Below are 14882 nucleotides of genomic sequence, written 5' to 3'. Positions count from 1 at the left end.
AATACACAACACAATTCTATATTATTTATTACTTCAGTGGTTTCTCTCGTTTCCACTTTCAACTGGGAAAAAAAAGCCTTTTCATGATGTATTATGTCATAGTTAACCATCCAGAAATATGGTAAATAACCCACAAAATGCAATTTTAACTTGTTGGAGATCATAACCTCCTAGAGGGCAGTGAAGTTTGTCCCCTTATTTTGCATCCCGTCCAATTTATAGTGACCCCCACGGAAGAGAAACTTAAACATGACGTGAACTGAAAGCCAACACAGACACACAGATACTATATGGCCCAAATACCCTTTTTCTAATCAGAGTTCTATTTTTGGATGGTAAAGTGTTTCACACTTAGAAAGGAAATGATAGATGTAAGTAGAGTTCTAGTAGAATAATGCCATAAAATAAAATATCAAGGGAATAAATATATGGTAAATAAATCATAAACTATTTTGTGTAAATTTGAGAAAGCATAATAGGATGGAGGAAGTTGAGAATGAGAGGTATAAATTATATGTGTGTGTGTGATCAAATGTTAAGAGCGGATACTACCTTTCTTCCAAATGACTGCAAAGATTTTCTGAAAGTGACAGAGTTATGGGCAGTTTGTACGTGGGAAAGAGGGGTCACTCCAGAGAAACTATATTCCTTGGAATGACATTAGGTGCTCTCTTAGGCTAAGGTTCTGAAGAGTCCATTTCTGTCGGCTGCTTTTTTTCAGTACTTTTTCTTCCATTTTCTTATCTGTGCTTTTTACTTTGCGACTGTCATGTTTCAGTTCTTTATATCTCTGCTTTATTTTGCTATTTCAGAACAGACATCAAGCTAATGCTTCTTCTAATCTCATACCTGCCAATAAAACTAAGGTTAGTACGAAGGTCCCATGTCAGGAGGAATAGCTCTGTAGCAATATTTCCATAATGGCAGTGCTTTGACAAGCACATTTGCTGGGTTTGCTACCTAAATATTTTCCTTTATCCAATAAAGACAAAAAGCAAACTTTTAAAAAATCCCTGAGACTAACTTGAAGCCTTATCTTCCTTTCAGTCTTGTTGGCCTAGGCACAGACGAGTTAACGGCACTATTTTTGGTGGCATCTGTGAACCCTGTCAGTGCTTTGGTCACGCGGAATCCTGTGATGATATCACTGGAGAATGCCTGGTAAGTGCTTTCTCCTTTGGAGATGCTGATTGACAGGGCTGAAATCAGCTCAATAGGCCCTGCAATTCAATTACTACCTTTGGGACTTTAAATACTTGAGTCAGGAAGTGACTTGATGGCACTCTTTATATTGAACTGAGTTGGAAGCTGGGAACGTTCTTTCATACGTGGTCTCCCTGACTAACAAGCATTAGAAAGTGTTTATTCATATTAGTCTAAGAATTGAATTAAGATCAGATACATCATAATAAAGCATAACTAATGACTGGGATACCTTTCTACTACAAGTATATATGGTTTCAATCCCTTCCATAAATCTACCAAAAAATAGACTGTATTTCTGTAACAGGAAATAATTTATATCCCCATAATATGAAAAGTATAAAATGTAACCTCTGTAATAGGCATAATTCAGTTTTTGTCACTTTGAAAATGAGGGAATACTACATTTTTTTTATTGTCAAATGTCAGCATTTAACTAAATACAAGGCAACATATATAGATTAAAATATAATAAATATATGCAATACATATTCACCAGAGCTCCTTACTCCTTTTACAATTAAGTCTATACTTCAACCAGAAAAAAAGCTCTGCAAAAGGCAAAGTACTTTCCATCCTGCTAAGAAGCTTTTGGATTAGAGAATTACACTGAATAGACCATTCTGATTAACTCAAGGGCATGTTAGTTTTATATTGTCTGACATGGCATGAAGCTTGAAACAACACTTCTCATTTCATTAGTCTTGCAGAAACACAATTTGAAATGGTGCCAGTTTAGGAAGATATCATACTCTCATTTCCCTGTAGAATTTAAGGCAGACTCTGTTATCTGTATTTCTTAATGTTCTCTCTTTCTCTTGCTCATTCTTCCCCCCACCCTTTTTCTTCTACTTAAAAGCTTCTGGGAAAAATCCAAAATGAAAATTCAGGGCTTTTGTTTCAATGTGATTTGGCATTTAGGTTTATTGATGCTGTTTCTGTTTTCTGTATAGAAGATTTTGTTTAATTGCATTGCAGTATAAAGCGTGATAGCCTTAATTTGTGGATCAGTAGATTTTTCAAATGGCATTGTTATGAATAGAAAGACTAAGCGATTTTCATTTTAATTATACAATAAGTCTTTTAAAATGTACCTTGGAAAAAATACTGAGTTACCTTTAAATACTTTACTAACATGCAATAGGAAATATTCAACCCAAACCAGATATAGATTTGCTTTACTGAAACCTAGAAAGACAAAAATAAATATTTCATGATACCAGACTTTTAATGTTCCCAATAGTAATATTTCATGTTGCATTCATTAAGTCTAAAATCATGCTGTTAATTCATTTGGTTATGTAATATTTCTAAGAATGAAAGCCCATTTTAGAATAAAATAGTTTCATCCAGCATAATTTTGGGAGGAAGAAGGGAGGGGATCAATGATTATGTGAGACCTTCTACTAATGAAGCCTAGTTTACTGACTTTGTTTCATGGGCAGGGAGGTAGGCTACTTCAAATAACACAATGAATCTTAGGGAAACAACAGAGATCTTGATGATAGAGATAGAATCTGGGGTGTTTTCTGAGGTTTCCTCTGTAGCTGGTAAATAGGTGATCATGTAAGATATTTCTGGAGACTTTCAAATTCTCTTTATCTGAAATGGTATTAATAACTAAATGCTGATGTTCCATTTTGAGTGTATTCATTCTAATGTGATCCACAAAGAGAAAAATATTTATATGTTGCACATCAAAGGCATTCTTACTGTTCAGTTGACCCGCATTTTAGCTTCCTTTTTTTTATTATTTATGCTTCCCCCCACCAGCGCTAGACAGAAAATTTACAAAACTTACAGATAAACTGCGTTTTAGTTTGGCTTTGAAATCTAATTAGAAATTAACTGAAATATTTTTTGATATTAGATCAAAATCCAGACCTCTGTTATAGGGCAGACTTATTATATATTAAAAGGTCATTTTGACTCAAAGTACTTTTGAAGTGATCTAGGAAACACTCAAGCCACATGGGAAGACTGCATACTTGTTCCTTGTCATTGTTCTTGTGGTAAGCAATGTGAATAGACATTTGGAAAGTACTTTTGTAGCAGGACACCTGTAAAAGTAACCAGCCCATCAGAGCGAACCTTTCGTCTTTTTCAGTTTGGGTTTTCCATAGTGTTGTTGTCTAATATTGTTTTATGGTTTCAACTGCAGAAACACTTGAGTTTTAAGATTAATTTTATTTACATTAACTGAAATATGACATCAGGAAATGTAAGAAACTCCTACATGTTATTTTTCTTTCAAATCAGTAAAGAAAAGCAGGGTCTCTGGGTTGTGCAAGATTTTCAGTTGAGTTTTAGAAATACCATTTTCAACATGGTTAAAACATAATCAGTTTTATAATCTTATTTTTTAAAGTCCCTAAGTCTTTGGAGATATAATTTTGATTGTGTCAATCTGACAATATACAAAGAATATTGCAAAAACCATACTTTTTTTAGTAAGAGACAACTTTAAACTTGAAAACTGCAAGGAACTAATATGAAGATGAAATCAAAGAGGAAAGCCTTTCATCAAATTGATCCATGTTTTGTACCTTCCATCCCAATGTGCTGTTATTTAGACAAATGTGGATAATAAAGTTAACACCTTTGCTACTTTGATAGAGGGTTGCAAAATAAATTTGAAAATTTTAGATACCTTAAAGAAAAACCTATTTTCAAGTGTCACTAGATACTAAAGAATTACCTACTCACTGTCATGAAACTGTCATGAGATTTCAGAGCTTGAAAACTTCATGTATTGTGAGCTTAACTCCCACATTTACAGATTGTAAGCAAGTGGATTACTGGATTTTCATTTAACATTGTCTACAATAAAGAATCTGTCCCTCTCCCCACGGAATTTAACAAGCTATGTTCAGAAGTGTTTATTTATGGGTGTTTTTTTCTTAAATCCATTTACTAAGTGTAATTAAAATTGAGCTTCTTAAAAATATACTAAAAGAAATAATAATTCAGAATTTTCATTGAATCAAACTGACTATCCCATTGGTCAATCAGATTAACAAATTTTTACTTTATGCTTAAAGTGAATTTATATTTTGGCTATTAGCCATTTCCTCTACCTATTTAGTTATTGATGATAAAATTAAAGGTTTTGCACTCCAAGCTCTGATGAATTCTTTGGAAATGAGAAAAAAATAGCATTTTATATGCTTGTAAAATTAAAAATGTATTTCAGTCATAATAAATCCATATCGTATGATAGGTAATAGGCATTAGATACATTTTATTGTATCATTGGAGACTGAAGAAGTTATGTTTACATGATGCCAAAACATCATTAAAACTTATCAGTGCTTTATAGACATTTTCACTTGTTGATTATCTGATTGCTCACCTTTAACAGTCTTGATCAATTTTGTGAACACAAAGTGGGTTTATGAATATACTTTAATTAATATGAAGAAATCAAGGTATATATTATTTTGATTTTTCATTTTTGAAAAGAACATGGTTTCAAAAAATACTAATTAACAGAAAAATACCATTTCAATTTTTTAAAAAAGTGTGTGTATGCAGAAAATTGTAAGACACTGATGAAAGAAATTAAAGATGATACAAATAGATGGAGAGATATACCATGTTCTTGGATTGGAAGAACAAACACTGTGAAAATGACTCTACTACCCAAAGCAATCTACAGATTCAATGCAATCCCTATCAAACTACCACTGGCATTTTTCACAGAACTAGAACAAAAAATGTCACAATGTGTATGGAAACATAAAAGACCCCGAATAGCCAAAGCAATCTTGAGAAAGAAAAAAGGAGCTGGAGGAATCAGGCTCCCTGACTTCAGACTACACTACAAAGCTACAGTAATCAAGACAGTATGGTCCTGGCACAAAAACAGAAATATAGATCAATGGAACAGGATAGAAAGCCCAGAGATAAACCCACGCACATATGGTCACCTTATCTTTGATAAAGGTGACAAGAATATACAGTGGAGAAAAGACAGGCTCTTCAATAAGTGGTGCTGGGAAAACTGGACAGCTACATGTAAAAGAATGCAATTAGAACACTCCCTAACACCATACACAAAAATTAACTCAAAATGGATTAAAGACCTAAGTGTAAGACCAGACACTATCAAACTCTTAGAGGAAAACATAGGAAGAACACTCTATGACAAATCACAGCAAGATCCTTTTTGACCCACCTCCTAGAGAAATGGAAATAAAAACAAAAATAAACAAATGGGACCTAATGAAACTTCAAAGCTTTTGCACAGCAAAGGAAACCATAAACAAGACGAAAAGACAGCCCTCAGAATGGGAGAAAATATTTGCAAATGAAGCAACTGACAAAGGATTAATCTCCAAAACATACAAGCAACTCATGGAGCTCAATATCAAAAGAACAAACAACCCAATCCAAAAATGGGCAGAACACCTAAAGAGACATTTCTCCAAAGAAGATATACAGATTGCCAACAAACACATGAAAGAATGCTCAGCATCATTAATCCTTAGAGAAATGCAAATCAAAACTACAATGAGATATCATCTCACACCGGTCAGAATGGCCATCATCAAAAAATCTAGAAACAATAAGTGCTAGAGAGGGTGTGGAGAAAAGGGAACCCTCTTGCACTGTTGGTGGGAATGTAAATTGATACAGCCACTATGGAGACCAGTATGGAGGTTCCTTAAAAAAACTGCAAATACAACTACCATACGATCCAGCAATCCCACTACTGGGCATATACCCTGAGAAAACCATAATTCAGAAAGAGCCATGTACCACAATGTTCATTGCAGCTCTATTTACAATAGCCAGGACATGGAAGCAACCTAAGTATCCATCAACAGATGAATGGATAAAGAAGATGTGGCATATATATACAATGGAATATTACTCAGCCATAAAAAGGAATGAAACTGAGTTATTTGTAATGAGGTGGATGGACGTAGAGACTGTCATACAGAGTGAAGTAAGTCAGAAAGAGAAAAACAAATACCATATGCTAACACATATATATGAAATCTAAAAAAAAAAAAAAAAAAAGAAAATGGTCAGAAGAAACTAGGGGCAAGACAGGCATAAAGATGCAGACCTACTAGAGAATGGACTTGAGGATATGGGGAGGGGGAAGGGTAAGCTGGGAAAAAGTGAGAGAGTGGCATGGACATATATACACTACCAAATGTAAAATAGATAGCTAGTGGGAAGCAGCCGCATAGCACAGGGAGATCAGCTCGGTGCTTTGTGACCACCTAGAGGGGTGGGATAAGGAGGGTGGGAGGGAGGGAGTTGCAAGAGGGAAGAGATATGGGGAAATATGTATATGTGTAACTGATTCACTTTGTTATAAAGCAGATACTGACACACCATTGTAAAGCAATTATACTCTAATAAGGATGATAAAAATAATAAAAAAATAAAAAGTAAAAAACAATGTGTGAGGGAAATTGTTATGTGCCTTGTGGTTTTATTATTTATTGGTATACATTTTTAATTTTTCAATATTCTCATTTTTAAATTATGAGTTAAGCAAGGCCCTCGCAGCTGTAATACATTAGTACATTGTCCACATCATCAGAGCCTACTGAGGTCCTAATTAATCTCTGATGTAAAAGGCCATAGTGTCAGAGGTTTTGTAGGATTAGCCATAGTTCTCATTAAATCAGCAGTTTAAGCTGAACAATTGATTTTTACCTAAATCAGGTACAATTTCCATTAAACATATATTATTAAGACTTTATAACTATACACACACGCACACACTCACGATCACTTGTATTTCCTTAAAAAAAAACAACAAAGAAAAAAAGGAAATACTATTTGCTTAATGAAAAATATTTAAAATGAATTTCAGTCATCTTTTTGTAAGTATGCATATGCTGAAACTAGTGTGTAGTTTATAAGCTAGATATTAAATTAACTTTCAGTGCTCTTTCCCAGCTGTAAAATTGACCATTTAATGTGGAAAATTATTCTTTCTGGCGGGGAATAGACTAATGATTCTGTAGATCTATTTTTGGTAACATGTTGATGCTTGAGACCGAAATAATAAACTCTGATGTGCATTTCTTCCTCAGAACTGTAAGGATCACACTGGTGGCCTATATTGCAATAAATGTCTTCCTGGTTTCTATGGTGATCCTACTAAAGGAACCTCTGATGACTGTCAGCCCTGTGCCTGTCCACTCAATATCCCATCCAATAAGTGAGTAACAGACTTAACCTCTCTCATGAGCTGGGAATCCAGTTCTGCAAATGCATTTTTGATATAGAATTTACCCTTTCTCTTGTCACACATAAAAAAATAATAGATTTATGCATGAATTTCTCAAGAAGATACTGTGAGTTTTTCTAAATATAAAACATTTAAAGTTATGGCTATTTATTCTGCAGATTTTTTTAGTATTTTAGCTCTAGTTTGGGGGATTTAATATCTAAGAGACAGAACTCAAATAGATTTTCTAAACCAACTCCAAAGAACAGAAGACATATATTATACAAACATAGACATGTGCCCACAGGCAAGCACTTGCACGCACACACACACACACACACACACACACACACACACACACATCTTCATACTGTAATAAAAAGACTACTAATATAAATGCTGCTCATTTGGGTCCCAGTCACACAATATTTGTAACTCTTAGGCAAGTCATAAACCCCTCAAAAAGGTAAAATAAGAAATCAGTTAGTTGACCTTTAAGCACCAGTTCTGTCCCTTAGCGCACGGTTTATCATATTATGTATATATATATATATGTTTATCTTATTGAAATAATTATAATGGTATTATATGATAAATTATATAAATATTGAAATATGGGTAATAATTTGCATCTTATTTTACATAAACTACATCTTGAAAAAGTTTAATGCAAACTTCATACAAGTTTTCTAGTCATCCAGGTTTCTTTCTGTCTTTTTTTAAAATTTTCTGTTTGTTCACCTAAAATAATAACCTTTTGTAACAGACTTTGATTTTTGTTTGTTTTTGTTTTGCTTTATCAGTTTTTATTGGAATATAGTTGCTTTACAATGCTGTATTGGTTTCCTACTGTACAACAAAGTGAATCAGTCATACATACACATATGTCTACTCTTTTTTAGATTTCCTTCCCATTTAGGTCACCACAGAACACTGAGTAGAGTTCCCTGTGCTATATAGCAGGTTCTCATTAGTTATCTATTTTATACATAGTAGTGTATATATGTCAATCCCAATCTCCCAATTCATCACCCTCCCTTCCCCCCTTGGTAACCATAAGTTTGTTCTCTACATCTGTGACTCTGTTTCACCTTTGCAAATAAATTCATCTATACCATTTTTCTAGATTCCACATATAAGCGATATTATATGATTCTTGTTTTTCTCCTTCTGTACCACACTTTTAAAAGTATATATTTTGTCTGCTCTTCCTTTTACCTTTTAGGGGAACACTGTATTTCAGCTGCTCTAATTCACTTTCCCCTTAGAGCAGCCATCCCTTAAGCAAATATGTAAGCAAGACCCTGAAACCAAAAATGTTTTTTATTTTAATGGGGCATATTATGTTGAACAATAATCAACACTTTTTACTAGTAAAAATTATAAACTATAGTTTTAAATCAAAGAAATTATAAAAATTTTTCTTAAAGGCAAGCTTAGTGCTTAATAAAATTCATATTATTTTAGGTACTTTCCACCTGTTTCTAAATGCTGTATTAATGCTTGCAGAGGAAAAGTTTTTAATGACTTTTAATGAAATCTGTCAGTTACAGTTTTTTAATGTGAAGCTGTTATCAAGTTGGTCATACTCTGAGGTCTTACCCAAGATATTCCTAATGGAAATGGTCTTTTGTTACTAGAGTCCATAAATACTACAAGCTAAAGACTTTTAGAATAATTCTGTCATTAAATTTAAAAGTCCTCATAGGAACTATGCTTCCTATACTTCATCTCACATGAAATCCTTGTCCTCTTTCCTGACAACCTTCCTCCCTCAGAATTTTCCATCTTAGTCACTGGAAAAGAAGAGAAAGAACAAAGATTTAATGAAAGCAGCCTACTACATTCTAGGCATAGGCTCAAGCACTATATTTGGCATTATTTTACCTTCAAAAACTATTCAATAAGTGGGTCTTATTTTATAGATTAAGAAAAGAGTTTCCGAGTGGGAAAAGAGCATTATAGTGCCAATTCTCAGAGAATTCCTTGATTTAAATGCTGAGTTTCATACTTTCTAACTGTGTGACTCTGGGAAAGTTACTTAAACTCTCTGTGCCTCAATTCTCTTGTCATTAGTTGTGATAATAGGACCCTCTCATAGGGTTCTTGTGAGAATTATGTAAATTAAAATACACAAAGCACCTAAAACAATGATTGAACATGGTGAGCCTTATTTTGCTCAGAGTCATAAAATATTAAAGTATCAGAGTTGGAATTTTAAGTTTAAAGTCCAATGTGCTTTCCATTCCTCTACAGTTTTACATTGAGGGCTTCTTTAAAAATCACACTGCATTTTAAGTGATAGCATTAAGAGACTTAAATGGGAAATGGGGTAACTATATATTAGTGATCAGAACATTTTCAGAATTTAGGGCATGAGCCTGAGTGCTTACAAAACTGAAGATCCTTTGGTAACCAGGGATGTCAGAGAAGAGGAAGAAGGCAAAAGGAAATCTGGAAAATAATGAATATATTGGTCATAACGTGACACAAACCTTGCTCTCTGGTGTACTTGTGAAGGGTCAGATCAAGCAATGGAGAACCTACTCACTCATGTAGCTGAATGGAATTCTCCAGAACCATCCAACGTATACAAAACTTTCACTGAGGTGAGGAAAACAAAGGGATAGCATCTAGCCACTCATCTACATTGCACTCCTTCTCAGCCAAAATGTCAATGGCATTAGCACAGCTGTCAATTGTGCTGACCATTCATAGTACCATGGGAATCCTAGCCTAATATATTTGCAGAATTATGTAATTTAGTGAATATGTAGACCTTATGAATTTATCTTCAAATTAGACCAACTGATTACCAATTACTATAAATGCAGAAGAGCCATTAGGGAGAGAACTTTGCTTGGGTAATTATAAGCATTCATGACCCATTCTTCTTTGTTTACTGTGCCTCTACTTTAAAATGGATTCTAATTGTGTTCCTGAAAGGAGAAAGTCAGCAAGCGTTACAATACCATCCGTCAGTGCTAAAAAGGATTGAGGTCCCAGTGTCCAGTGATAAAATGTTCTTTAGTATTGTATTACAGTTCGGTATATTATGCAGATCTTGATTCTTTAAAATAAAGACAACTCAATAATAACAATGTAAGTTACACCAAATATTTAAAGATTCTTAATTTCAGGTGCTTTCATTTACATTAAATAATTATTAAATTATTAAGTAATAATTTTAACTTTAGAATTGGCAATAGAGGGCAAAAACCAATTTTAAATGCCAGCTTTAAATGTGACATTTTTACCGGGAATTATACCCAGTATCTTGTAATAACCTATAATGGAATATAATCTATAAAAAACCTGAATCACTGTGCTGTACACCTGAAACTAACAATATTGTAAATCAACTATACTTCAATAAAAAAGTGGCATTTTTATAAGTAGAAAGAGGGAACAGTGATGATCCACTTTGTTTAAAAATTTGTTTTCAGAGGTATTAGGTCTTGTAAATTTAACACACTTTGAAAATTAACATAGTTAAGCTGCACAATAGTGATGAGAAAAATTCATTTTAATCTAATAACCTGAATTTTTAATTCACTAAATAATGGGGATACTTAATGACTTAGAGAAACTCCCCTTTTAAAAAAGTTTTTAAAAAGTCATTACACTTATAATCTGAGTTAGAAACTATGAGGAATAACTTGACTAGTTACATATTATTCAGAAGATGGGATTTGAATGTTCATAAGTTATTCAGAAAAAAAAATTCAACTAAAGGTTGCTGCAACCTTCATCTAGAATTGTAAGGCTTAGTGATAGTTTTGCCTTGGTGATTTATCTATTTAATCCCCAGTCATAAATCTTATAGGTCATAAGCATTTTGGCTCCAAATTTCTTAGATAATATTGCAAAATAAATCAAATGTGCAGGGAGATAGAGATAGATCAGTATAATTATTATGATGTATGAATACAGACAAGCATATAATATTTAAATTATATATAAATATATATATATATCACTTCATCAACTATTTACAGTGTCCACTGTTTGCTTAGCCATCTCACATTGGTGATGTATATATTCTAGCTATAGATTGTAACTAGGTAGTGAAATTTATCTCTAGAGAATAATAATGTAATTATCATTACATTATGTAATAATGCAAATAAAGATGTAAATATTTCAAATGTTTATATTAATTAATTTCTGGCATCACACAGCTTATAGATTAAATATGATATGAAAGAGACACACGATTGTCTGCCCTTGAACACTTAGGATGTGTTTGAATAAATAATATTATTGAAATCATTGTAGATTTTCATCAGTAATATAAAAAAATTGGAGATAATCTTGGCACAAAGCTGAACAGAGAGTAGGCTCTTAATAAGTTCTGTCTACTAATATCATTGTGAATACTACTTCTTTGTGCACATCAGAAATGCTAAACTTTAAATTTGTGAAAGGATGGACCACTTCTAGAGCTGACTTTTGGACTCACTCAAGGGGCCACATTGAATTGTTGTTAACATTAGTACTTATAACAGAGAAATATAAATATTCTAAGGCAAAATTTAAATTTAAGGACCTGTTCATTTCAACAACTTTAAAAATTTTAGAGTGTGCTAGGTATTTTAGAGCACTTTCCCACATATAGTTTTATGTACACACAGGTGATTATCGTGTATCTTACTAGTCCCATATACCAGAGGGAAAACTAAACTCCAGAGAAATTAAGTTCCTGGATCGTGATCATACAGCTTGCTTGTGGCAGAACCAATATTAGAACCCGTATATTCTGATTCACCTCTCTGTGCTTCTTCCAATGGCACTATAGAAATAGAAACAATTACAGAGACATTGAAGAGAAGGAAAAAAAAAATTTAATAGGACTTAATGTTAGACAAACTATGAATGTCCATTGTAAAAAATGACTCTAGTGTTTGGCAACAGCTATGCTAACTCAAATGTAAGGAGCTAGATGGATGAAAAACTGCAGGTTTAATCACTTAATTTGTTGTGGCACTATGCTAAGTATTTGCTTTCGTAATTTATCAGCATGAAGGCTTTACTCAGATCATACTCCTATTTTGCTAAATGAGAAACTCATGTTTAGAGAAACACAGAAAATAACCCAATTCTAATTACAAAATCCAATTATGGACATTACATCAGATTTCACATTATTTAAAGATAATTAAAGAAATATGTTTGCCAAATGGGTCTCCTGAGAATAAAGAGAACAGATATCACAGAACTGAAAGAAGAAAAAAATTATGGAGAAATTTCAAAAATTCATGTGATCCAAACCACAGTCATGAAGTAAGATGAGTTTGCCCTTCATTTTTCTCCTCTTTCTCTCAGTCCTCTACTCCTTTAGCAGTTATTCGTGGACAGTCACACCATCTTAGCCCTAGCTTCCTCACTCACCGACACTTTGCAGCATCTTATCCCTTCTGGTCTGTCTTCCCCTACCCAAGTGTTCCAGGTAACAATTAGCTAAAAGGAGTCCTGCTCTCCTATTTTATATGCAAACGTAGAAAATGTCCTGATTGTCTAACCCCTAATGATGGAAAATTTATGCCAGTGATGAAAATATTCATTATTTCCTGTCACATCACAGAAACCAAGAGGCAATTCAGTTCCCTCTTGCATTGGCTGTGAGAAAGTTCAAAGCCATATGATCTGCCACTATCCATATGATCTGCCACTATCCAATGAACATATTGTACAATATATACATATACACATATATACGCATTTTTTACAATACACATTCTGCACTCTAAATATACCCCTGATTTTATCTTATTTTTTAGTTTTTTTCTCTTTAATCGTATTGTATCATTTTATCTTAATGTACATATTTTGATAGGTAAGATTAAATGCATTCTGCAACAAAGCTAATTTTATCTGTATTTATACATTCACATACCTAAATACATCCACATATGCTCACATACATATTCATTTGTATGTACATATATACACTTACTTATAAATATAAAAATTTACATTCAGCCATTTAAAAAGACTGTTTCTATGTGTAGTTCCTTACTGTTTATTCCAGCAATAGCTTCTCTTCCTCCCCCTGTTTGTGGAAAAAGCCTGCTATTCTTGATCTCTTGTGTCTTCTGTGGCATGGGGTGGATAATCCAGGAAGCCGAATATTGCCTCTGCTGATGTAGAGCGAGCCAACTAGAGTTAGATGACATAATCTTGGAATCACTTGAAGTCAACATAGATCTTACAGTTCCCTCTTTCTATCACAGAACAGTTAGCTTCCTGTATTTGCCAAAATCAGTGTCAAGTTGCTGCATTTGCCAATCCGAATTCTATAGACATTTTTTGTTGTACATGTTTATTTCTCATTCTAATTTTATGTTTGTATTTGACTACCATCTTCTCCATACTTATAACTGCAGTTACAGCAGTAAGGGAGTGAACCCTTAGTTTATGTTGTTTAAGGAGTATTGAAGCACAAATACAAATATATTTTATGAGGTGCTTTTATTTAGACTCATCATGTCAAATAGTTATATTACTAGAAGTTTCAATTGACTTAATTCTGAATACTGGATGGTTATAGGGAAAAGAGAGCATCAAGTTAGAAATCAAAAGTTTTGGATCCCTCGCTAAATTCTCCTGGAAATTAGCATACGACTTTGAGCAAGAAAAATTATGCCCGCCCCCACCAGCTCATAGGATTTTGTGAAAATGTGATAGAATTATTCATAAAAGCACTCTAAAAATGTAAAGAGCTAGTCAAATCTGATATATTGTTATTGCTTAATTTTTTTCTGAAAAAGCATTGATTTCTGTCAGTGAGTGTGTTTTATTTTACTTCTGTCAGCCTTAACTGAGGCATGAGTATATTCAAGAATTTGTAATCTATTTTATAAATAGTTTTAAAGTGTCAGAAGCCTTATCAAGAACCTTTGACATGACTTATGGTAAACTAATTTAGGATCAGTAAACAATTGGTATGGTTTTCTTTCAATCATTGTAGTCCCACATGGGTGGGAAACCTAGGGCTTCTAGTTAAGAGTCACTTTCTCTGTAGATGATGAGGTAGTTAAAGAATGCCAGTTTTAAAAGAAAACATACGTGCATTCCAGAGGTTTGTCAAAATCCAGTCCTCCGTTTTATGTCTGAAAACAATAGCAAATCACGGCATGAGGAGGAAAAAACAATCGTTTCTTTCCATTTTTACGTGTGCCTCTTCTCCTCACTGCAATCATACTCCTGCCAAGAAAATCACCCTTGGTGAGCTCCCTTTGGGTCATGGGTGGCAAGCCACAGGCTGCTCTCTGAAAGATGAGTCCCCTCTTACAGACCATAGGCTGGGTGTAACTTGCTTCTGCTCTCGTGGCAGCCACCAGAACCCCTTAACGTGAAATTTTTTATCTGAGTAAGATTTGTGAACTCAAGATACGCCAGACCAGGCTTTTCCCCCACTTACCTCACCAGATTCATTTAAATGTTCCGCTGAGTTGAAATTTTTTAAGTGATAGAACTACTT

The 14882-nt window shown here is 33.6% G+C and overlaps 1 protein-coding gene across 1 annotated transcript in view; it reads left to right on the top strand.

The window, feature by feature from the left end:
• Window positions 1-14882, top strand: part of LAMA2 (laminin subunit alpha 2) — a 613890-nt gene that overhangs the window by 369067 nt on the left and 229941 nt on the right. Inside the window, 2 exon segments of the mRNA XM_032650802.1 lie at window positions 1048-1161; window positions 7263-7390. Coding sequence (XP_032506693.1) covers window positions 1048-1161; window positions 7263-7390 — 242 coding nt within the window.

The sequence above is a fragment of the Phocoena sinus genome, chromosome 12 (genome assembly GCF_008692025.1).
Source record: "Phocoena sinus isolate mPhoSin1 chromosome 12, mPhoSin1.pri, whole genome shotgun sequence".
NCBI lineage: Eukaryota > Metazoa > Chordata > Mammalia > Artiodactyla > Phocoenidae > Phocoena > Phocoena sinus.
This window is presented reverse-complemented; position numbering and strand designations above follow the sequence as displayed.